General features: G+C 38.3%; 1 protein-coding gene across 1 annotated transcript in view; it reads right to left on the bottom strand.

The window, feature by feature from the left end:
• Window positions 1-1254: 1254 nt before the first annotated feature.
• Window positions 1255-26949, bottom strand: part of LOC114504692 (amine oxidase [flavin-containing] A-like) — a 69852-nt gene continuing 44157 nt past the window's right edge. The window contains exons 4-15 of the mRNA XM_028522515.2: window positions 24366-24470; window positions 23535-23626; window positions 19881-20022; window positions 16948-17097; window positions 16498-16657; window positions 15430-15526; window positions 12324-12377; window positions 7537-7594; window positions 6246-6343; window positions 4576-4687; window positions 4314-4370; window positions 1255-4122 (exon numbers count right to left, since the gene is read on the bottom strand). Coding sequence (XP_028378316.1) covers window positions 3982-4122; window positions 4314-4370; window positions 4576-4687; window positions 6246-6343; window positions 7537-7594; window positions 12324-12377; window positions 15430-15526; window positions 16498-16657; window positions 16948-17097; window positions 19881-20022; window positions 23535-23626; window positions 24366-24470 — 1266 coding nt within the window. The 3' untranslated portion in view covers window positions 1255-3981. The remainder of the gene's footprint in view (window positions 4123-4313; window positions 4371-4575; window positions 4688-6245; window positions 6344-7536; window positions 7595-12323; window positions 12378-15429; window positions 15527-16497; window positions 16658-16947; window positions 17098-19880; window positions 20023-23534; window positions 23627-24365; window positions 24471-26949) is intronic.

The raw sequence follows: 26949 nt of genomic DNA, 5'->3' as shown, positions 1-26949 counted from the left end.
TCTTTTAAAGAAATTTGAATATAAAAGCTTTTCTGAGGGGCAGATACTCCCCAGATCAGCCAGTTTCCAACACTCCCTAATGTCTCATACCTGCTGCTCATTTTTGGCTGCCTGACTCCTGAAGATATTAGATTTTGGACTCATGCTTATAAATGCACACTCTTCCCCACCACCCACTTTGATCTATCACTAAATTGTAGAAGGGTGTTCCTTCATTGAGACAGAAGTTGAAATATTTCCAGAGTTCCTTCCAATTCCAATTTTTTCCTTCCACATAAATAGTGCAGAAACATAACCTTCTAAAAGCAGTTACCTTACCTAACAGGGACAGTTTCACAGCAATAGCTTCACTCTATTTGTCAAAACCAAACCTCAAATCTGAATCTTTTACATGACAAAGGACAACATATATTTTTGGGGGTGGAGAATAAAATAAATGCTGCTGTGGGTGATTCTCCAGCTGCTGGGAATGCAGGTTGATCTTAGGTCACAGCTGCAGTTCTCACTCAAGGTAGCACCCCTTTGCAGAGGATGGCTACTGAAGGGGTACAGAGGCCAGACCCCTTTGCCTGAATGGGGGACAACTTTGAAGGGCCTTCCCATCTCTTTCTTAGGATCTGCTGAGGCCTCAGTTGCAACTGCTTTGTAGGTCAACTCCTGCCCAATCCTGCTTGCCTCACCTCTGTAGTTGTATTTCCTGAGAGCTGTTTCCCATAAGCTTTCTGCCCTGATTCTGCATCTCAGAGTCTGTTTCCAGGAAAACTAACCTAGGACAAAGGAGTGAACCAAGATACAGAAGGCAGAGTGACTTGTTCCTGCCAATGTGCCACTTGTTCCTGCTTGCATATTGATAAGCAAACATAGAGTGCTGGCAACAAATGTATAAATCACATAATGCTGCCATGAAAAGAACCCTTGGACGCCATCAAGTGCAACCCACCCTTTTCCAGATGGGGAGACTGAAGCAGAGAACTAAGGTGATTTGCTCAAGGTATTATATGCTAATTAGGTGAGAAATCTTTGATTATACTCATCACTGACTAATTTACCCAGGCAGACAATATTATAGCATTTAATCAGCTCCCAGGAATACTTGATAAAACATGAGAGTCAAACCAAAATATGAGAAGTTGGAATCAATACAAAGTGACTTTTTAAACCCATCATCCATGGATAATGCCTCATTGTGACCTCCTGCTATAAAAAGCCATTTAACCTTGGGACTATCAAGTAAATAGAGAAGCAAGGTCTGAATCAGGGGTGGTAGTGCACTTTATTAACAAACCAAACAGTACCACACAGGCAAAATCATATTTCAATTGCAAAATAAACACTTATGCATACTCCCACAGGTAGCACTTGGGCACATTTCAGACAGAACATTAGGCATCAAATTTACAATCAAACTAAATGTAGTTCATGGTCCTTCAATATTTTTTCTTCAGTGTAGTATAAATCCTTATTTAATAGTTGTGATAAAAAGATAACTTTTAAAATCTAATTCTCAATCCTACAATGGAGTAAGACCAATTCAGCCCTCAGAACTGTGAGGCAGATGCCTTAACAGAGCCTGGCTCTATCAGCTGTGGAAATTGACTAGCTTCTCTGGAATGGAGAAAAGACCTATGGTATCTTTCTTCGTGTTGTTGAACAATCTCCTATATGGTGGGAGTTTTCAGCTCCAACTTTATGTTTATGCACATCTGGACTGGCATCCATTTTAATACGCAATCTGTAGCTTAATAGGGCTGATCTAATTATAATAAATTAATTGGTTTCTTAAAAAGTTTGAGGAGAGGGTAACTGAATACTCAGTTCTTCAATATTCAAGACTTGGATATGCTATCAACCTGATTACTATTAAAACTTTTGCCAGTTGAGATTTTGCCAAAAGGTGTGTCAGAGCCAAGTTAATAAGTAAATGAACAGAAACAACTGAAATAGATCAGGGTTGTGATTTCTATTAAGTGGTTTGATGTATGTGCACCTCACTATGTACTAGAGCATATCCAAGGCATTGCCAAAACTCCTAAATTAGCTAAAATACTTTTCAAATGAAAGTTAAAGAACAGCAGAAAAATCTTATTCTTTGCTCTTAGGCGAGGCAAAACAAATACCTTAACTCCTCACACCATGGCCATAACTTAATTTTAGATTTATGATAAGGTTGATTATATAATAAACTTGGGTTGGTCTCCTTTGGCAGTCTTTAATTCTCATTCAATAAAAAATAGATTTAGTTAATGGGTGTTAGGAAACAAATAGGATATGAAATAAAATGCTGAATATGGGAGAAGACAGAAGAAGTAGCTTACTCAACAGCTACAAAACAATCATGTGACATTTTGTAGAAGGGCAAGCATGATAGTATTACTCTATTATAAAAGCATAATATAATTCAGGTATATAATGATTGACCTTATCAATAAAAAATTAATTGGATGTAGCTTGTTTAATACTGCATAGAAATATGTTCATTGAAATTTTTATTTAAAAATTTTGGCACATAAAAGAGTAAGTTTTGGCTATCTAGAAACTTCCTTTGAAATGAAACGTTCATTCATTGATGCTGCACAATAAGGTTTTACTGTGTATCTACCACCTGTGTACCTGAATCCACTGAATCTTCTCAATTGCTTTATTTGATCACATCTATGTTGATTTTTCTCCAGATATTTATATTGAAAAAAGAAGTGGTTTATGGCTGAAACCTTTGGAAGGGGCTCTTAAACATCTGATAGTTTTTAAAATGGGAAAGGCAAGAGGTGGAACTGCTCTGGGACCACATAACTCCTTAGAGAACTTAGTTTTCATATGTAAAATCACTCAATTTCATGTTTTATATAAAACTTAATAACTAAAGCAGGTGAATTTATAATATAGAGCCATAATTTTCTTTATGTATGTTATAGTCTCAACAGATAACAATAAGAAATTTTTAATGTCTATTTTAGTTATTTGAGAGAAACTGGCGTGCTACTAGTAAGTAGGGTAACCATATTTAAAACATATTGAAATTAACAGATTTGTCTAACTCTACTATGGTCATAGGAAAAAAAGAAAAAAAATGTCACTAAGGGCTTTCAGATAGCCAGGGTCTACCTGAAAGAAAGGAAAATACTGCTTTCCTGAAATTGGTAGAGAATGTTATCATCAATGAGGAGTGAAGTGATATCTAGCCATATTCCAGGAAGAAGAGAAGATGCCTCATGTAGAGCTAGTCAGGGAGGCCTCTTGGGAACAATCCTGGCACTAGTTTATTCTGCTCTCCTGGGGAGATGTACAGAAGTCACAGAAAGTCACTTTAATCATTATGCCTTGGTAAACACTGTTCTGTTTAAGAAGCAAAGGGGGAAAATATACAAGTGAGCTAACACTGGGACTAGATGTCTAGAAACTTTATAGGGATTAGAAGCAGTCCTGAGATTCCTGAGGCGACAGCCTACAAAATGCCCCTCCCCACCTTACTGGTCTACCTTTACTGCTTTCATGTACTATTTCCTCACCCAAGGTGGAATCAGCTCACCCCAAGAAGCTGTGACCCCCTGTGCTCTGGACCTACACTTCTCCATTTCCTAAAGACTGAAAAGATCAGTCACAAGCTGAGCCTTCACCTATTTAACCTCTATAGAAAGTTAAAGGCTTTATTTTTGCAATCATCAGGCATTTCATGTTAAAGGGGAAAAACAGGACATAGAAATTATTTCTGATGAATAATTGAACTTGAAATTTAAAAAAATGATCACAAGGTTTTATTCTACCAATCAACACGAATTAGTCTACACAGACAAATAAGATGGAGCTTGCGCTTACTGATTTTAATGAGGTGATTCCGTGAGTTGTTTTTACTTTAACACAGACTAAACTAAGGTGTTACATCCAGTGCACTTAACAACAGTCTAATGAGACACAGCCATTAATTTGTTGACAATTTCTTGCTGATAGTACTAGAAAAGACTAAGCGGAGGGTGTACTTCAGGATCATTTCAGCAACCTAAACTTGTATGCCACAAAACACAGGGCAGTTACTGATGTGGAAAATCCAATGATCTTCAGAAGGCCTGGCACTGAGGGGAGATGTCTTTCCCAAAATGTATGCCTGATTTCAGTAGCTGGAACATCCTAGATGAATGAACACAGATCATTAGCAGAAGATTCCTGCACTGACAAGGAGGGGCAAAACATATCTGCAAAATGAGTGCATGGATATGCCTTGGTGAATGGCAGCTACAATTATACCAGAGGCTAGAAGATGAAAGATATGAGATCTATATACAGTTACTGGTATATGGAGAGGAAGCTGCCAAATTTACCTCTGATTCAGGTTCTTCAACATCTAGATTTGCCACCTTCCCCATAACATATAAGATCTGGAAGAAAGCAGCAATGGTATTGTGAAATGAAGCTCTATAGTTTTGACATATTCAAGGCACTGCTAGCCACCAATGAGCCCCCTGAGTGGAGTAAAGGGCAAAAAAATAGACATATATATTTATTCATGTCAAGATCTAAAAAGGTCAGATACAAAAACAATGCTGGTCCCAGGAGGGAAGGTAACTTGGCTTCCTCCCTTACCGATCTGGCTGCTCGTTCTCCAGCTTCAACAGCTCCTTCCATATAACCACTCCAATGTGTGGCTGTCTCTGTTCCGGCAAAATAAATCCTGCCTACTGGTTCACGAATCACCCTTCAAATGAACAGAGAGGTCACAGTTGCTTGAAAAGGCACTGAAAATTAATGAGTCAATCACTGCCCTCATTTACCCCACAGAACACAAGGTAACTCAAATTGTTTTGAAAACTCCCATGTGCCTCAGCCAAATGTGAAAGGCTCCTCTTGTTTCTTGGGCCTTCACCCAAGGGTCTGAACTTTCAAGCCAGAGAAAATCAGGCTGTAGGATCAATCACTAAAGGTGATGTTGACCTTTTCCTAGTCATCCAGAATTGGAATATAAGAACATGCATTGAATTCACAGTCAGATTTATTTGTTGTATGCTTCCTGTTTGTAATCCAGTCTTCTCCCTACACTGTCTTTCCAAAGGGGTGCATTCTGCAAGAGATCTCATCTGATCACTGACCACAGTCAGGCAGGCACTCCCAGGCTTCCAGGAGGAACTGTAGTGGCAAGTGGAAAGATAAGGAGATTAAATGATTTATGTCAAGGAAAGACCTGAGGGATTATTAATCTATGTCTTAAAAAAAAAAAACAAAAAACCTCTGTACAGTTAGCATCTAAGAATTTATCTGGAGACTGGCCGAGGGCAGGAAATGGTGCTTCTCTTACAAAGAGGTCTCAGTGAAGAGAACCATGGATGGGCTGGGCTGAAGGAACAACTATTCTTTCCTACCTTGTTGGGTTTGACTTCTACCATGTCTATAGCCACTTTCACAAAATCTCCTAAGCTGCCCATCTCTACCCCAAGGGCCTTCACCTCAATTAATACAAAAAAATCCAATGTAAGGGAAGGGTTAATAAATTCCTTTTCCTTCATGGACAAATGCGACCTTCAGTTAACTTTCTAACTCTGTTCCTTTGGAAACCTGATGAAGGTACAATGCCATCTATGTTACTGGGCAACACTGCTTATGCTAAAAATGTCTCCCCCAGCCCAACAACTGGATCTGAGTGGGGAAGACAGGCATGAATTGTAAATACCTAGTAGGAGGCTATCACTTTGGGCTTAAATGAGTGTGGTACCTCTTGTGACTGGACATATCCCTTGCAGGGACCCTGGGCACTATGCCAATTAGGCTATTACAAGAGACAATGGTTCCTACTGGGCTTCTAAACCAAGATGGACTCCCCTACCCTGTAGGGCTATCATCTCCTCACTCACACCTTAGCCACATATAGCAGAGACCCCTCTACCTGAAGAGGAATATATAATACTGCTCTGCTAGCAAGATGCTGTTTAGTCCATGTCCTTCTGTGTAGACTGGTGCCAGGAGCCTAGGGTAGTCATGTGAGACTAAATGTGTATGGAGCTCAAGAAATCCCCTTTAAGGGCACTGCAACTTGGAGAATTCTCACATGTGCTGCTGACATCTAAAATCCTCACCAGTATTCTGCTATTGTTCTCTGTGCTAACAGCTATTTTTCTATGTACCAACATAACTTATTTTCTTATGGACATCCAGAAATATACAAGCTCACTACTTGAGACACAAATAGGAATGCTGACTACTATTCCTAAAATTCCCATTGAACTTTGCTTATTTTTGTAAGTTTTGTGTCTGGGTAGTACCTTCCATATTGAGTCATGATGCCGGGAGGAAAGTAGGCAGTATAACAGCCCCCTGAGTACTGTTCTTCGCACCAATTCTTTTCTTCATAATGCACTGGCTGAAATTCAATGAGGAGAAAATTCCAAAGGAAAGACACAGCTGAAATTCTGTGAGTCAACAATGAAAGTCCTCATGTATTTTACTTTTAAAAAGTTTACATTTTTAAAAAAAGATGGACCTCGTTTTCTAGCACATTTATGGGGAAATATAACAGAACCAAGTAACGTAATGGTCTTTTGTGAGGTACCAAGCAACTAAACATGTATACTTTGACTTTCTCAACCTCTTTACTCTGGACACAGGTCATCTCCAGGCAGATTCTGAAGTCTTTAGACCTAAGTCTACAGAATACCCCATCAATAATCAGGTTCTAGTAAGGTCTAGTCAAATCTCTGGATTCTCTAAATAACAGATTTTACTTCCCCATCTACCAAGGCATTACTGCTGAAAGAAAAGGTTGGAAGGGAGGAGGTACAAGATAAATACAGTGTCTATGAATGAGTTTTTTTTTTTTCAGAACCACTTCCCCAAGCTAGAAAACTGAATGATAGGAATTCTGATAAAAAGGGGAGAATTAAAGATTAAGATGTTTCTCAAGGGACATGAGAGAACCTTCTCTGATTTCCTTAACACATTCTGCAAATTTGTTATTTGAACAGTTCAGATATAATCCCTTAAAAGAGCCCTAAGCTACCTGGTAGGATCTTCAGAAAGAATTTCACTTGCATAATTGCTTTCAGTGCTGGATTGAAAGCACTGAAATTCCCAAGTGAGCTGTGAATTGAGTCTACAAATGGAAAAATAAATTAATATGACTTTGACCTGGGCAAAGAGTCTAGATTCAGTTATATTGTCAAGTGTATACTGCAGTGCCTTCACCAACAAATGATGATATATCTGGGATTTTATTTCACAGCAGTCAGTTGACTTTGACAGGAGGGCAGGCTCTTGGTTGTGGGAACTGCTCTCATCCATCCTGGAGATAATACCTGAAGCTCCAGGCTCTGACTACAACTGGCTGCCAGTTATTCAGCGAATATTTTAATGGCCCAAGGAACCACTGCATCAAAAATTTCTTGCACCTATCAGCAGCTTTTAATAGCCTTCTGTGATAGCTGAAGTTAATCCTCCCGTAAGCATAGCCCTTTATATTTTCTTCATAAGCCTGTCAGGGAACCAGAATCTGCTTTGTTTTATCCTTTAGAGCAAACAGAGAACAACCTGCCAGGTATTAAAGCTGAGTGTTCTTACTTGTAAAGCTTCTTCAGATCCAAGCACTTTGGAGTACAACTCACAGATTTTTCTCTTTCTATAAAAAAAAAAGAACCAAAAATGTTAAGGAAGTAATAACCAGTGAGTATAGAATAAACACTACGAGTTCCAGGGCTCTTGACAATGAACCAGATTTATCTAGGAAAAGATAAAATAAATGGTTTTCTATAACCACACAAAATAAACAATTCCATGAATCTTTTCACTCCAAGTAGCTCTATGCCTCAATACAGTTATTTGATTTAAAGATTTAACAGCATTTTCCTTCTTTTTTATAGTTTGCCTCTTACTGCCCATTGTCATAGGTAGTCAAGATTAAAACTGGGAAAATAATTTTAAATTAAATTCAGTCGTTTTAGAGATTGATTCTAAGTTAGTTTTCTAGAATATGTACATTTCTACAATAATCTCTATTATAAGTCTGTAGTACATAAGCTTTTTAACCATCCTATATTTGTTTTACAGATACTATGAACATATAAAGCTCATTTAATCTTTTAAGCAGAACATAAATTATGCTAGACCAGGAGATGCCTATGGTCATTTTAGTCTAGTAATCTGTAACTTTAGAGAATGGTTTGTGCACACAGGGTTCCAAAGGGCATCTGGGGAATGAGCATAATGTGATGTTACCTCAAACACAATCTTTGGTTACCCTCATAAATCCTTATGTAAGTGACTAACACAGATCATGGCACATACTATGTTTTAAAAATCAGTAGCTTCATTTACCTAAGTATTTCTTGGAAAAGATATATTTTGAACTCACAACCACACTTAGCGAAACTTAAAAGTTCTAATATACTAAAATTGCCTATTTTAGAAATGAATGGTTCTATTCTGGGAGTTGTTGGAACAGGTTCATACTATGCAGTTATATACTCTTGGTATTTACCTTCTTTAGTCTTTATATAGTTTAAACATTGAAAGTGCTCCAAAATATTTGTTATAGGCTAACAGGAAACAGGAAAAAAGTTGCTAAAATGTGGCAAAGGGTTTAATTCAAATATGCAAGGCAATCATTAAAAGCTGAAAAGACAGTCCTGACTGGTGTGGTTCGATAGCTTGGTTGGGCATTGTCCTGCAAAGCAAAAGGTCACTGATTTCATTCCCAGGCAGGGGACATGCTGAGTTGTGGTCTGGCCCCCTCAATGAGGCTTGTACTAGAGGCAACCAATAGATGTTTTTTCTCTGTTGAGTCAATGTTTCTCTCCCTCTCTTTCTCCCTCCCTTCCCCTCTTTCTAAAACTGAATAAATTAAATCTTTTTTTAAAAAGCTAAAAAGAAAAATGGCCAAAAATGGGGGGGGAGAGGGAGGGAAGGGAAGATTATACTTACCAGTAATAAAACAGATTTTAAAAGGTGACACTTTTATGTTTCCAATTACATTAGAAATTTTTTAAAAATTGTTTTATCCTCACCTGAGGTCAGTTTATTCCCCATTGCTTTTTAGAGAGAGAAGAAAGGAGAGAGGAAGGAAGAGAAAGAAACATAGATGTTTTGCATCGATTGGTTGCCTCCCATATGATGTGCATGTGTGGGGACCTGGCATCAGGGAGCTGGGATCCAACACACAACCTAGGAATGTGCCCTGACCTGGAATCAAACCCATAACCTTTCAATTATAGGACAATGCTCCAGCCAACTGAACCACACCAGCCACGGCTAGAAAATATTTTGAAAACATTCTCCTAGTGTCTCTGAATAATGTTGGAAAAAAGGGAACTTTATAAATTTACCCAAATGTTCATGTTTACACCATTTATATAACTGTCAGAACTTCCATCTTGTGGATATACAGTGTTAAGACAGCAGGAGGATGAGGTGGAACTATAAATACTGCCTATTGCAACCATGTTACCATCAAATGTTTTAAGGGGGAGACAAATGCCACTCCTGAGGTAATGTCATGAAACGTCAGGTCATTATTTAAGTTCCAGGACAAACAGAAAAAGTTTGGTTTCCCTTCAAGGAGCTGTTTATACTGTAGATCAATAATTATAAAGGAAAGGGAGAACTGGAAGAAGACTTAAAACCACTATCCTCCTATCTGTCTCTCTCTGTCAAATTCAAGCCCTTCATTTCAGAGATGAGGAGATTAGGGCTCAGTGCACTGAACAGAGTTGTTCCACATCACTCAGCTAATTAATGGCAGGGCCTAGGCTGAACTCTCCTGAGCATCCTACCTGTAGTTAGTGCTCAATAAAAATTTACTGAACCCAAATCTATCCTCAGCCTAGTATTACACCCTCCATGATATAGATAGAGATATAGATGAATGATTCTTAGCTACTTCACATGAGGTTACAAGGAATAATGCTAACATTTTGAGTCAATTAGAAAATAAAAGTATTCACAATCATTCTGAAAAGCTTAATGAAGTTTAACTTATTTTGGGAATATGTAATAAAATCTTTATTAAAACAGTGTGAAACCTAACATCTAATGAAACTACAGGCAACTATTTTTAAAATCATGAATGATAAACCAGTTATAATAGAAATATAAGCCATTTGACATTATTTCATATTATTAGATAAGTGAAGAATAAGTTCATACAACTATATCAGGAAATTATCTTCCCCACTCATTCCTCTCATTAAATTTAAAAACATTTTATTTTTTTAAAGATTTTATTTATTTATTTTAATAAATAAATAGAGAGCGAAGAGAAGGAGAAAGAAAGAGAGAGAGAAATGTCAATGTGCAGTTGCTGGGGGCTGTGGCCTGCAACCCAGGCATGTGCCCTGACTGGGAATTGAACCTGCGATGCTTTGGTTCACAGCCCGAGCTCAATCCACTGAGCTACGCTAGCCAGGGAAAATTTAAAAACATTTTATAAAAGTAAAATAAGCCAGTCAGAGCAATGCACTGTCTGATTAGTTGGACTCTAAAAATGTTGGCACATTTTAATGATGGCCCAAAGAGGTCACTGTGTAAATCATTTTGTAGTTAATTTTACCCACTGGTTTCTAAATCTAGATGCTCATTACAATCACTTGCAAAGCTCCTTAAAAAATACAAATCCTCAGGCCTCACCCCTAACCTACTGAATCATGACTTATCAGCTTCACACAATATATATTTTCCAAACATTCTTTTTTAAAATTTAAGTAGAGTTGGTATACACATATATTGGTTATATTAGTTTTAGGTGTATAATATAGTGATTCGACATTTTTATACCTTACAATGTAATCCCCCACTAGTAATCATCTGTCATTGTGTAAACTTACCACAATATTATTGAGTAGATTCCCCTTCCCCTTTTTACTCATCCCCCTATACCCCTCCCCTCTGGCAACCATCCCTTTGCTCTCTGCTCCTATGAGTCTGTTTGATTTTAATTCTGTTTGTTTACAGTATTTGTCCTTCTCTGTCTGACTTATTTTACTTAGCATAATACCATCTAGGTCCATCCATGTTGCTACAAATGGCAAGGTTTCACTCTTTTTTTATTGCCGTATAATATTCCAGTGTGTGTGTGTGCATGTGTGTGTATGCACCACATCAAGCATTCTATGGGAGATTTTGATGCAGTCAGTTCTGGGAACTGTTGCTCCAGTCAATAACATTAAGACTGCTAAAGGTTTTGTCTTATAAAAACTTTTGAGAAGTTCAGTCACCATGTGGAATCATAACCAAATGTCTACACCTGGGCTGGTATTTACTTTACTATTAATATGGAAGGAGAAGCAGGAAATCCAAAAGAAAATGTCAAGCTTAGTGTGGTGTAATGAAAGAAAGTATGCATTAGATGCTATTCCTGACTTTGTCATAAACTAGATGTGGAGCATTGGCCAAATTTTTCCCCACCACTGGACCCCACAATTTTTCCTCTATCGTGTGAGTAGCTGGACACTAAAATAGTTCCCTTCCTGACAGCAAATATCATGGAAATTCAAATAACTGAATCCATGTGTAAATGTGGTAACTTCTGCAGCTTTTCCTGACTCCCAGGGTCATTCAAGTAACTCTTCAAGCAAGGGCTGTTAGTGGATTTGCTGTTTAATGTTTAAATTAAATACAGAGAGAAGTACATTGTGTATATATTGGTTCTTGTCAAAAGCTAATGAAGGATTTAAGGTTACCATAAAGAGGGGAAGTCCAGAAATTCCCCGAGGTAGCCACACAAAAGCCAAATGACTGTTTCCAGGTAAGATTTTATTTGAACAAATAACTCCAAGGCAAAACAAAACAAAGCAAAAATACAACAATGCAGAAAGAGAAAGGGAGAAAGAAAGAAAAATCCATGTCTTTAAATTCTTTTATACTAGGAAGCTCTTGAGAGAAGGAAACATCACAATGTCCTAGATAATCTAGCTAATTATCCTAATAAAAGGGGAATACTTTTATGTACATAAGTTGAAATAGGTTGAAACACATATGCACGGATTTGCTTTTCAGAAAAAGTGCATGTCAGAGAAACTTGGTAAAGGGATAGGGTCTTGCAAGGTTATTGAAACTGGGTCTCTAACAGTTTTTTCATAAGTAACATTTTCTATGATTTTTCTTCATCCATCTCACAAAGAAACCCTAACCTCTCAATCACTGTAAAATAAGAACAAATATGTAAAACTAAATTAATATATGCTTATGGACAAGGGCTGTGTCAAGGGAGCTGTAGCAAAATCCAAAAAGGTCAATTTATTAGGATTTTGAGAATATTCGTGAATTATTATTTTTCATAATGCTATTATATTGTTAGTACAATAAGTACAATATAAAGGTAACCTGTTACATATGTTTAAGAAGTAAATTCTTACCTTTCATCTTTACAGAGATTTGCTAGTTGGACAGCTTTTCGAGCAAGAATGAAACTGCAGAGAGAGGTTACATTTAAACAATTAGGAGACAATAGTTTATCTTAAGAGCTCCCTTTTTGGAAGTGTTCTTGCCTCCATGACTCAGCATTAATGAAATATCCCACACCCTCCCAATATTTCCCTCTGCTAGAACAAATGCCATGCTGTCTTTCATCTGCCTCTGTATCCAAAACCCCTGCTAGGTTGTGGGCTCCTAAATGACAGGTGGCATCCTACTCAACATTTTACCCCCAAAGTTTGGCACAGTTCTTGGCATACAGTGGGAAATCAAATGTCAGAAAAATTGATGTTGAATTAAATGATTATCCTGGTAATGACGATTGCCTTCTGCCAAATACTTGATAAAAGCTGGAAAAACAAATATAAATGCATGTCTGTAGTGGATGCCATGGTGGGACACCCAGAGCATTCATTGCCCTCAGCTCACAGCTGAACCCTTCTCCAGCAATTGTATTCTGCAGCAGAGAACTGTCTCCCTCAAAATCCCCTGCCTCTCCTCAGTCTGACTAGCTGAGGACTGGAGGATATCTCTGAAGGGTCATCCAACTCCAGAGCTTGCTGTAGGATGGCTTAGACCTTCATTGGATCAACACTGGAAACCAATCTCTTCTCCTGTCTGATCCTGATTCCTTCCTCACAGGCAGTGATCCCAGAGCACTTCCCAATGAACCTTCTACACCCAAATCTTTATCTGCAAGTTGGCTTCCAGGGAAAATTGCCTAGCACATTCATGAAATTCAGTAATTGAATAAAATTCAGTTATAATCTGTCTGCTTCCTTTTAATCAAATAGATTCTATTTATTATACTGACATTATTAATAACTTGTATATTTTAAATAATTGAATTGTGACAAGAAGTCCTTATAATATTACTTGAAAATTATTTTTTTCAAAAATCTAAATGAGCTAAGGGACAATGAAATTATTTCTCCATTAAAAAAGTTAAGAAATTGCATTTCTTTTGTTATAACCATAAAAGACAACCAGATCAGCACTGAAAATTCAAGGACTAAAAACAGGTACTTTGTCCTCTCCCTCACTCCCAAATTAAACTGTTTCTCAATTTTATTTGGACATTCCTTTAGAGCTGTTGAGATCACTTCAGGAAGCAAAGATATAAAAATGTATTTGTGTTAATACAGAATATAGTATTTCAGAGGAAGTCATACTTTACGGGAGGTACTCATAATTTTGCTTGATTTAATACCCTATGTTATGGCTTGCTAGTAATTTTAGTTAAATTTTAGGTTAATGCAAAATCTATCATTTTAGACTTATGTGATTATTTCAATGAGAATCACCAATATCTGATGAAAGATTAAATCATTTAGCTGAAAACCTTTTCAGATCTTGGGTGCTTTTTATAGTTCCTTTTCTAAAGGGCAGTTAGTGTTGGCTATTTTTGTTGAGTCTAAAGTGAAGAATGAAATAACATTTTTGATCTACCTCTATATGGACAACTATCCTTTAAGTTTCTTTGTTGTTTTATTGAGGAAATCAAACATGCTGGCTTTGGGGTGGGAACATTTCACAGCTCTAAAGTACAAGTTCCTTTCTAATTTCCAAAAGGCACTAATTATCACAAACAGTACTGGGCAATTAATATTCCTATCTTCAAAGCTTTCCCTGCCCAGAGCAAAGAGCCGGGTGGAGGCAATATAGTTTCAAGGGAATAACAGAGTAGGGGCGATTGTCTAGATAAAGCTTTTTATAAACTGCCTAAATAACCTCATTACCACCTGGAAGGCTTCTGCCATGCATGTCCTTATTAGTACAGCTGAAGAAAGCCCAGAAGGGCAGATGCTATAATATCTAACTCCCAGGGTAAGAGAACATCAATGTTCTTACATCCACAGGTGGACTAATGTTGATTGAGTCTCCTAAAATCTCTACTTTAACCTCCTGCTTTTTTTTGGCATGTAGAGGTGATACCAAATTGCACAAACAATCTGTATACTTTCCTGCCCAGAGTGGTCAGAGATGAAGAGCATGAATTGTCACTATGGCCATTATGTTGTGAGCTTCTGCCCTTTCCAGGGGAGCTAATCTGTTTCTTATATGTTATAACCATAAAAGTGGTTACAAAATGGTTTGTTGGCAATCTGGTAGCACAGTCAGTTTTCTAAGTCCCTTGGGTCATGGGTCTATTCCTCTTGATTTTGTAATTTCCCTTTAATGATGCAATGCACATGAGCTCAACTCTCGCAGGGGTGAAAGGGAAAATCACAGGTCCCTAAGTCACTTGACTGCTATATAATCTGTGCTCTTTTGTTGCCATTGGTAGACCAAATAGTTCTTTTGCTTGTACAGCTATGAGGAGTGCTAAAATACATGGCAACTTGGAGGCTGTTGCACTCCTTAGCAATCTTTGGGAGCCTCCCTTCCCTCTCTGGATGCCTAATACTCAAAGTGCAGGACAGCTGTGTGTGGGATTCAGAAGAGAGGGGAAGAGCTCTCCTCTTCAAAACACAGAACTTCTCCCTGGACCATCCCTGGTGAAGGATGGCTATAGCGTGATCTGCTAGAACAAGTGACATTGGCTTCATGACTGGCACTGCTTCAAACTGTACTTCCTAATTAGTCATGCATCTTATATCCCAGGGAAACAATGAACAGATTAACATTTGCTATGTAGCAATGCTTGGAATGGAGAAAATGTTCAATCCCAGAAACCGTATCTTCAGAAGATTTTACAGAATAAAACAGTTCTCGTTCCAAAATGGTTGTGGACATTCTTCCTCTAAGCAGGGTTGTCTACCATACCACCTAGTTAATGTTGCTTCTTTTGCTGTGATATATATATATGTTTTATGGAGGAAAGAAATACATGGGAACAAGTTCAAATGGTGCCAATTTTTGTAAAGCTTCCCAGTGTTCTTGTGCTATGTATAAAACATTAATATTTTAATACATGGAAATATAATATATTTCTGTAGGGTTATTTATCATTGCTTGAACTTGATTTCAAAACAATATGCTCTGACAGTACCCATACAAATACACTAACACCATTTGGAAAATGCAGAACACCCAACTCAAGCTTACCCCATGATAGCGGGCAGAGATCCATCTGGTTTGCTGTCATCTAGGGTTATCGAAATTGGAGCCTCTTCATCTTGGATGATCATACAACCACAGTAGTCTTAACCAGAAGGAAATCAATATGATATTGAGACTGACCTCATCAGAGATTTAGGGGGGAAATTTTATATATATATATATATAAAGTATTTATATATAAATTATATAAATTTGTATATAGTATATATAGTATATATATATAAATTATATATATACTATATATATATTTATAAATATATATATACACATATATACACCATTATGCTAAGAGATATGCAAAGCTTAAACTATTGCTTTTTGCCCCAACTTTCTAGAAGCTATTTCCTATCAAATACACACTTAACTATACAAAATTTTTCACTCAGACACATGGAAAATGGCCCATCTTGATGATCTTTACCTAAAGATGATCTTTACCTATGTATTGGAGCCCTAGAATACATAGGGAAGGAGAGGGTTGTGTTAGAGGGAATCACTCCTATGAACTCACAGAAGAAATGGCAGGAAGTGATCCTTTTGAGTATGAGCAGAAGGCTTATTAACAATTGCTACCATATCTGCCCAGACCCTGCTTCATTTACTCCTCATGATACCCTGACAGTAGGTTTCATTGTTACCATTTTACACAAGGAGACTGATGCTGAGAGAGGTGAAGCGTCACACCACAGGCCACACAGCTAGTAAGCAAGTGAAGCTCAGGAAAAAGTGACTTAAAGCAGTACTCTTTCCACAGTGCCCCTTTGTCTCACTTAGCTCATGAAGAGTAAGTGGGAGGACATATGCTAGGAGCCAGAGTAATGGTGCCCTGCAACTAGTGGAATCTCTTCCTTCCCTTTCACAGCCAGCAAGTTTTATTAAGGTCATATTGTGTTATGAGGGGCTATATGGAAATGAACAGACTGAGATTTCTGTACCTTTCTCTACCAATTTGAAAGCACTTGCCATTTTTCTGTTCAGTGTCTAGTATAATGTTCCCAAGAAAGTGCAATTCCTTCTCTAAATACAATTTAAACATTAATAAATGTAACCTACCCTTCTTCTTCCAAAAGGCTTCCTTGTAATACATCATACACTTAATGATAGCTCCCATTGGAAGACGTTGGACTAACTGGTTTCTCTCAGGTGGCAGCTCTGGAGTAAAGTGAATCTTGGCTGTCAGAGTAGGAGGGATGGCACTAATAACATATTTGCACTAAAAGACACAAATACAAAATTCCACCTCAGGCATGAGTCGGAGTATTTGCAGAGGGTGTAAAACATGATATTTATCATTTTGAATGACACTGAACAGTAAGAGTATACAAAATGAGGCCAGTGTGAGGCAAAAACAATAAGGCAGGTCAGCCAAGACTGGTCATTTGGAAGACTGAGTTGGAAACATGCCAGTATTAATTATGCCACTGCTTGGATTATATTTGGTTAGAAGCTACAGAAGATACAAGCCCTATTTAATATATTATCCTTTTGACTAAACTGAATTACCTCATAAACTTCATGATTCAACGTCTGTATGATGATGTTGTCACCTGACTGGTCAATGCAGGTAACGGGACGCATCAGCTTCACTCTGTTCCCAAGAAGGCTCATTATCTTTTCACTCACTTGAGCAGATCCACCTACAAACTTCCGTTCCTACAGGAGAAGGCAGGCAAGAAACATCAGAAAGGCTGAAGGAAGGACTATTGTATTTGCCACTGATTAGAAAACCTCCAGAAAGTCAGAGGCCATACCATTACCCTCTGTATACTCAACCATTGGAAGAACTCATTAGGTCAGAGACAAAGTCTACTGAAAGACCTTGATTCTCATGTTCTGCAGTTTCTGGCAATACAAAGCAGTTACTAGTTTATAAAGTCACAGAATTAAAAGAAATGTTCCCCTATACTGGTCCATTCACTGAATGCAAATATCATCAAGTCTATGGGCTTCAAATGCCCAAGAGTGCAGTGAATGGAGGAAATCCTGGGGAAGTGTAGGTGCTTCTCCCAAAGGATATGGTTTATTTTAATTAATTAACTTTTTTAGTTTTATTGAAATGGGGATGCAGTTCATAACTCCCCTTGGTTTCTTAAAGCCCCGGCTAAGAGCTATCTAGGCAGATTAAAATGTTCTCTGAGGGAACAGGTTCAGAGTACTCTTATAAAACATGTGGTCATCACCCAATGATGTTCTAAGACTCTAAATCTCAGATATTGAGTAACTTTTTGCAAAAATGTCTCCAAGTTTCAATGTGGGGGCAGAAGGGTAAGACCTAAACACCTGCCTGTTCTTTCAGACATTGTTAAATAGTTCACTTGAGCAGCCCTATAAGACCATGAGTGCTCTTCCCCACTGTGATCTGCTATACTCACCATGGAAATGGTTCCAGCTTAATCTAAGAAGGTAAGTCCTTAATACAACACATTTTGTAAGAACCAGGGGACTATATCTAGCCTGCTGTAGAAGATTCTTTGAATGGTTACAAATACATGTAGACAGACTGAGGCACAGCCCAACGTTTGACAATTAGGTACCTCAGTCATGCTCCTCTACAAAACCTTGCATCAGCAGCCACACAATGATCTTATGATTTTCATAATTGGCTATTGTTCTGACACCATCAAAGTTCTTTATAAAAATATACCCATAGTAGTTTAGACTTAAATTCACAATCTGTCTTTCCTCAAGAAACTGGGACAATTTAATTTATAATTTGACCTCTGTTTTCCAAGACTTACTTTCAATTTTAGTATAGTGGAAATGGACTCTTTCCACTTGTTCATCTTGGAACTATTTCCTCTTGTTCACTGGCTACACCTCTATGTTTAGTATTGGTCGAATTAAATTATTAAAGAATAAATCTAAGTTCTTTATAAAGACATTGTGATAATTGTTTGAGAGTCATAATATGAACTGTGCTTTCCAAAAGTCCACGTAGAGTTTGGCTAGAAGTACCTTGACTCCTCTGAATGAGTCAAGATACACTGGAAAGTAAAATACAGGTTTAAGGGAGTAATGTATTATTTCTGCCTATATGTAAAGGCATAAAAAAATGCAACTGTCCTGTATTAGCTAAAGGTAAAGGTCAAATTGACATTAACTCTTGGGGCCATAGGGCAACTTGGGGACTTCTGGATATCTCCTAAGGAGAAAAATAATTCACTTAGTGGATAAGAACTCTTCTATACTTTGCACTATGGAACACAGCAAAGTTATAAGTAAACTATTCCTAATTAAACCTCATCCCATTGAAGCATAATATTCCTAGAAAAGAGAGACCCATCTTCTTTGGATAAGGGTGAGCCTTGAAACAATCTCAGAGGCTAAACAATTGGGGAATTAGGAGTCTGGCCTCATCAATGGTTTTCTGTGTGTCCATACAATAAGCTAAATGAGTCCATAACAGAAGTGGTATGGGGCCAAATTCTAGTTGGCAGCAAAAATTTAGAATCCAAAATATAGAATTTATTAATGAAAGAGTGGCCATATATTATTATGAAAATTAGAAGAAAGAATAGTCACTTCCATTCTATAATAGTTAACATAAAAGAATAACTGAGACACAGAATGGGACAAATAGCCTTACGTCTGGAGCAGAGATGACTTTAAACACAATAATTTTACAAGTACAATTATTCTCTCCTTATCTGTGTGCAGTATGTTCCAAGACCTACAATGGATGCCCGAAACCATGGAGAGAATCAAACCTTATGTATACTATATTTTCCCTATACATACATATACTTTATAGCCTCTCTTTGGCATATCTGAAATGCCAGCATCACTACTCTTGCCCTTTGGGGCCATTATTAAGTAAAATAAGGGATACTTAAACATGAGCATTGTGATACCATGACAGCTGAAATGGTTACTAAGTGATCAACAGGCAGGGAGCATCTATAGTGTGAAGGCAGTAGACAAAGAGATAATTCATGTCTCAGATGGGACACACTGGGAGGGCATGAGATCTCATCTTGCATCTCAGAGTGTTGCACAATTTAAACTTATGAATTGGTTATTTCTGGAATTTTTCATGTAATATTTTCAGGCTGCAACTGACCATACATAACTGAAACTTATGACACATGAAACATGGATGTGGAGGGGGGCAACTGTACTAGACATTTTTGGAAATTAGTTATTTCAGTAATTTAGCTTCGCCTTACATAAGTAGCCCAATTTTACCTACCTTCAAAAGGAAAGAACTGAATTCCCAAAACGTATGTAATTCAAAAAGAAATATTCTTTAGCTGTGAACTTATTTTTCAGGAATGAGAAATGGAAATGAAAACTTTTGTTTTCAGAAGTGTTTTGAGATCATTTTAAGCTGCTAATTACTCATGTTTCAAAATGCAGAAGCAATTATTGAGACAGTGATCTGGGGGTAGGGGTAAAAATTTCAAATAAAGTTATATTTGCAAATGGACACTCCATACCTGGCCCCCATTGGTAACGGAGAATATCCGAGTGGTGCCACCACACTGCTTCACATACCACAAGAACCACAGGGCAGATACCTCATGTGGCTCAGAGGTCACATTGATGTTCACAAAGAGAGATGCAAACTGCTTAGCCGTCCTGGTCACAGAATAAGAGTGGATGTCAGAGGTAAATACATATATGCTTCACTGGACATCATGTTTTTAAAACACAATTTAGTGTGGTTAGAAAATATTTCTATGGCTTTTGAAAAAAAACCCTCATGAACTCAGTTTCTGAAGGAAGGCATATTTTAACTCTTAGGAAAAATTAACTTTTCCCTTGCTTTTAGGAAGTTATGGGTCAGCTTCAAATATGCTAATCCCAGTGTAGTCTTAAGGATCAATATGCTTCTCAGGGATAATTAAGGATATCTGTTCTCACATATTTGAATAACCGTTCTCTACTCTCCACCTCCACTGCCCCCAAACTGGTCCAGGGTAACCACTATCACCTGGGTTATAGTCATGGCTGCTCATGGTTGGCCCTACCTGGTCATCTTATATTCCCTCTTCATGTTTCTCCAAATTATAGATAATGATCTCTTTTAACAGCTCAAAACAAAACAAAACAAAACAAAAAACTCCACTCCACTAAAAACCCTTCAATGGTCTTCACAGAAAAAGGCAAAAGTCTCAAATATGGCCAATTAATCTTGCACCATCAGCAAATCAACCAGTTCTCCAATCTGTCATTATATCACTTTCTCAGGGCCTCTTTATGGTCCAGGAATACTGTCCACACTTTGCTAAAACATGTCAATCTTCTAACCTCATGGCCTTTATAAAAGCTGTTTGCTGCTCTCTTTACCTTGAAAATAACTTTTCTAAAATATCCACCCTTCATAATGCACACTGTTCACTACAGCTTATTCCTGGAATATACCACCCATCAGACCATTTATCCTTCAGGTTTGCATTCATCCATAGTACATCATTCATGGAAAATGCCATCCCCTCATAACATCAAGGTATCCCCTACCATACCCCAACTACTGTGGTATAATCCTGGAAGATACCACCTACAAACATCATTCAACTTTTCTGTCTCCCCCCAGTCTACTGTGACTCATTTTTGGAAGATACCACCCTTCCACATCATCCATCCTTCCTGTCTTCCTCATACACTATGGCTCCTTCCTGGAAGATACCATGTATACATGTCATCTACTCCCCATTCAATGTGACTCATTCTTGGAGGACACCATCCAATCATACAATTCATTCTTCTTGTCTCCATATCAACTGGCCCATGACTGAAAGATACCATTCTCACACACCATCTATTGCTCTTCTCTTACCCCATCTACTGTGGCTCATTGCTACAAGTACCATCTAAACATGTATTCCATTTCCTATGTCTCCCCCAACAACTATGGCTCATTCATGGAAGATACCTACTCCCCAATACCATCCACCTCTCCTGCCACCCTGATACACTGTGACTTATTCCTGGAAGATACCATCCCCCGTGACATCCAGTCTTCCTGTCTTTCCCCTACCCTATCTACTATCTCATTCCTGGAAAATACCCAATCCTCCATACCACCCGTCTTTCCTCCCCATCCCATCCACTCTGGCTTATTCCTGGAAGACACCATCTCCCCCCTCAACAGAATCCTACCTTCCTGTATACCCCCATAAAATGTGGTTTATTCCTGGACGATACCGTCCCACTATATCATATATTCTTCCTGTCTTCCCTCACAGTCACTAAGCATTCCCAGATTACACCACTCCCTTATACAACCTGTCTTTTTGTACCTCCCCATCCACTATGACTCATTCCTGGAAGATACCATCTCCTATACCATCTACCCTTCCTCTCACCCCATCCTCTGTCACTTGTTCTGAGAGGATACCAATACCACCTCCCACACCATCCAATCTTCCAGTCTCTCCCACTCCCATCTACTGTGGCTCATTCCTGGAAGATACCATGCCATCTACCATCTAGCCTCCCTGTTTCCCCATCCACTGTGGCATATTCCTGGAAGATAACCTGTCCCCACACCATACAGTTATCCTGTCTCTCCTCAACCCCATCCACTGTGGCTCATTGCAGAAAGATACCATTCCTTCATTCTTGGAAGATACTCCTCTTTTACTCCATCCAGTCTCCCTGTATGCCCCACACCATTCATTAGCTCATTCTTGGAGGATATCATCTATACAAAACATCCACCTTTCCTGTCTCCCCCCATCAACTGAGGCTCATTCCTAGAAGATATTGGTTAACCAACCCATCCATCCTTACTGTCTCTCTTCATATACTGCAGTTCATTCTTGGAAGCTACTACCCTCCCACAACATTCATCCTTAGCCATCTACTCCTATCTACTGTGGCTCATCCCCTCACATCATCATCTCTTTCTGTCTTGCTCCATCCCCCATGGCTCATTCCTGGAAGATACCATCCTCCCATATAACCCATCACTTGTCTCCACCCATCCATTGTGGCTCAGTTTTGGAAGATACCAATCCCCCACAGTATCCACTCTTCTTGTCTTTCTCCTGAAATATGGCATCCCACTGCACCACCCATCTTTCCTGTCTCCTCCCCATGCACTGAGGTTCATTCCTGCAATATACAATTCCTCATACCATTCACTCTTCCTCTCTCCCCCCAACAACTTGCTCATTATTGGAAGATATTATCCAAACACACCAGCCATCTTTCATGTCTCCTTCCATCCACTATGGTTCATTCCTAAAATATACCATCTGCATACACCATCCACATATCTTGTTTTCCCAGTCCATTGTCACTCATTCTGGAAACATACTGTCTTCTTACACTATACATCTTTACTGTCTCTTTATTCATTATGGAACATTCCTGAAAGATACCATGCCCCAACACCTTTTACCCTTCCTTGTTTCCTCCTATCCTCTGTGGTTTGTTTTTAGTTGATGCTTCAACTTTTTTGTTTGTTTAAAGACTGCTTCATTAAAGGATTCTCCTTTATTCTTTGACATTTCAGATTCACTGTTACAGTCACTATCCTAGCATCATGTAATTTTGTCTATAATGCCAGTCTCCTGATGGAAGAATGTAAACTCCATGAGAGTAGGGGATTTGTTTAACAAAATCACCACCATTCTTCAGAAAGCATTGCTTGGTGCAGTGCTTTCACATAGGAGCCCCAAATGGTCACTGAATAATCTGTAAGTAACTCAGCTAATACACAGATTCTCACAGAAAACATTATAATTTATATTTTTTGTTAAAATATACTAGTGTCCCTCCAGCTTCATATTTTTATATCTATATGGAATTACTTTACTTTCCAAATTGCTTCTATATCTGCTATATAATCTGAAAACATAATCACTTGCAGATCACTTGTGTTTTACTGCAAATCATAAAACTCTTTCATTAAAAATGTTCTACTTCATTCACCTAATTTTCTTCTTAAGCTTTAGGTTCATTTTATGTTCAAACATGCTCTGAAATCTCTAAATGTCCTTAATGTTGCTATTGACTGAAAGAACATTAGATTTCCTCTTAACTCTTTTCCTATAATTTAGAAGGAAAAATGCTGCAGTTCAAGCTAGGATAGAAATAATCAGAATTGAAGATAAAAAGTAATTTTAAATAGTCAATATTACTGTGTCCAACAGATCTTTTCGATGAGGTCTTTCATCGTAATTCTGTCCCACTCATGTGCATGGGGAGCATTCCATGGCGCATCAGCTGGAATCTGCAGAGAAAGAAGGGCTCATATCCAGGTATGATGGTTACTGCCCACTGCCCTGCCAAAATGCCCTAAGAAGAACCTCTGAAAACTGGTTTTTCTGTCCATGTTGGAGTGTGTGATTAGCATACCATTCAATGTATAGCTCTTTAGATTCTATGTCTTAATGCTGTTGCTAGAATAATTAATAATAATAATAATAATAATGGCAATATATACATGCATGTATTAATTTGTAATACATTAATATGTAGTGTGAACATATAAATTAATGAAATTTGATAATAATGATAATTACCATTATTGAACGTTAACACCCATTTTAAGTCTCCAATTTAAGTTTCAGAGTGATGTTAAAGAGCCTGAGTAAAAAAACCTTAAGGAAACAAATCTGTCTTTCCTTTACTACTAAAGTGGCATCGTATAAGTAGGATACCTAGCAAACATATGTTACATAGATTCTCAGTGGCAGAGTGCAAAGTACACAGGCATTAGTATTAGATGGATATGGGTTTGAACCCTGGTTCCCTTGCTGTGTTGTCTTGGGGAAATCAAATAACCCCTTGGCACTTATTTTCCTCATTTGTAAAGTGGAAATACTGCAAACTTTTCAGAGTTGTTGGGTGCATTGGAAATGATATGCATCATTATCCAGAGCCATGTTCCCTGCACTGTAGAAGGATATTAAACAGCTGCTATTGTTACAACAGAAACAGGTCATGTGCAAACTGAACACACACTTTACCTCCTTTCCCATGTTATCCATTGTCCGCCACAAGTTGTTGTAGTCCAGATATGCAATTGGGTTCCATACAGGAGGGAATGCACCCCGAAATGGGTAAGTTTTCCCCTGTAACATAAAAACAAAGGATAATATTTTAAATGAGGATAGTATTTTAAAAACTAAAAACCAACCAATGTATGAGCCATTTTCAAAGTAACAGAATCCTCTACTGAAGGGATGTCAAACTCATTTTCACCAGGGGCCACATGAGTCTTGTGTTTGCCTTCAAAGGGCCGAATGTACTTTTAGGACTGTATACATGTAACTAGTCCTTAACAGTTAAGCGACCACTTAGCATTGCCACCAGGTAGAAGCAAGATGCCAGGGCAGATAAAACAAGGTGGAGGGACAGATAAAACAAGGTGGAGGGATGGATAAAACAAGGTGGAGGGCCAGATTCAGCCTGTGGGCCTTGTGTTTGCTACCTGTGTCAAAAGCAACAAGTCTAAGTAGCTTTTAAGGTCTTATTTACTAATTTAATTTATTTTTCTTTAAACACAAAACACATTGTGAATTTTCATAAGGTCATAATACCTACTAAAACAATTAAGCATGAGATTTTGATTTTTTATCAAATAAAAAAATTAGAGCCCTAGCTGGTATGGCTTAGTGGATTGAGCACTGGCCTGTGGACCAAAGGGTCACTGGTTCAATTCCCAGTCAGGGCACACACCTGGGTTGCCAGCCATATCCCCAGTAAGGGTGCATGACAGGCAACCACACACTGGTGTTTCTCTCCATCTCTTTCTCCCTCCCTTCCACTCTGCCTAAAAATTAATTAATTAAATAAAAACCAAAAGCATTATATATTTGCAGAAAGCCTACTGTATGCACTGTACAACACTAACAACTGTGTTGAATTTTTCAAAAGGGGCTAAATCAAAACTCCTGACCATCAAGGCAGGGACACAAGATGTAACAGTATTTGCATTCATGTGTGTACACTTGCAAGCTTGTGCACACACACTCCAACCAAGTAAAAATATACACAGCTAGAAAGTGACAAGAAATTTTCTTCTCAACAGTAACAAATTCAAATAAGTTTGGCAGATAACATGACCCAATTTCTTTTTTAATATATATTTTATTGATTATGATATTGCAATTGCCCATTACCGCCCTTCATTCCCATTCACCCTGCACACCCTCTCTCGCCCACATTCCTCCTCTTTAGTTCATGTCCATGTGTCATAAGTTCTTTAGCTTCTACATTTCCCATACTATTCTTGCCCTCCCCTTCTCTATTTCTACCTACCATCTATGCTACTTATTCTCTGTACCTTTTCCCCCTCTTTCCTCCTCCCACTCCCCAGTTGCTAACCCTCCATGTGATCTCCATTTCTGTAGTTCTGTTCCTGTTCAAGTTGTTTGCTTAGTTTGTTTTTGTTTTTGTTTTAGGTATGGTTGTTAATAATTGTGAGTTTGCTGTCATTTTACTATACATGTTTTTTAACTTCTTTTTCTTAGCTAAGTCCCTTTAACATTTCACATAGTAAGGGCTTGGTGCTGATGAACTCCTTTAACTTGACCTTATCTGAGAAGCACTTTATCTGCCCTTCCATTCTAAATGAAAGCTTTACTGGATAGAGCAATGTTGGATATAGGTCCTTGCCTTTCATGACTTGGAATAACTTCTTTCCAGCCTCTTCTTGCCTGTAAGGTCTCTTTTGAGAAATCAGCTGACAGTCTGATGGGAACTCCTTTGTAGGTTACTATCTCCTTATCTCTTGCTGCTTCTAGGATTCTCTCCTTCATTTTGACCTTGGCTAATGCAATTGTGATGTGCCTTGGTGTGTTCCTTCTTGGATCCAACTTCTTTGGGACTCTCTGAGCTTCCTGGACTTCCTGGAAGTCTGTTTCTTTTGCAGATTGGGGAAGTTCTCCTTTATTATTTGTTCAAATAAATTTTCCACTTGTTGCTCTTCCTCTTCTCCTTCTGGTACTCCTATAATTCGGATGTTGGAATATTTAAAGATGTCCTGGAGGTTCCTAAGCCTCTCCTCATTTTTTTGAATTCTTATGTCTTCATTCTTTTCTGATTGTATGTTTTTTTTCTTCCTTCTGGTCCACTCCATTGATGTGAGACCCAGCTTTCATTCCATCACTATTGGTTCCCTGTGCATTTTTCTTCATTTCACTTATTGTAGCCTTCATTTTTTCATCTAATTTGCGACTAAATTCAACCAATTCTGTGAGCATCCTGATCACCAGTGCTTTGAACTGTGCATCTGATAGGCTGGCTATCTCTCGGTTGCTTAAAAGTACTGGTTCTGGGCTTTCATTTGTTCTTCTGTTTGAGCCATCATTTTTTTTCCTTTGGTCTGGTCGTGCCTGTTATGTATGAGGGGCAGAGCCTTAGGTGTTCACCAGGGCAGGGCACCCCAGTGGCTGGGTTGTGATGCTGGATGTGGGGGGCGGGGTCTGAGAGGGAACAATGGCACTTGCTCAGCTCTCCGTCAGACCTCAGTCCCTTCTGCCACTTCCCCTGAGGAAACTGGGCCCCTCTGGTGCTGATTCCTGTGTGGGTGGGCTTGTGCACCCTGTG

This window comes from Phyllostomus discolor, chromosome X, assembly GCF_004126475.2.
Source record: "Phyllostomus discolor isolate MPI-MPIP mPhyDis1 chromosome X, mPhyDis1.pri.v3, whole genome shotgun sequence".
NCBI lineage: Eukaryota > Metazoa > Chordata > Mammalia > Chiroptera > Phyllostomidae > Phyllostomus > Phyllostomus discolor.
The sequence above is the reverse complement of the archived record's forward strand: the minus strand, read 5'-3'. Positions and strand labels throughout refer to the sequence as shown.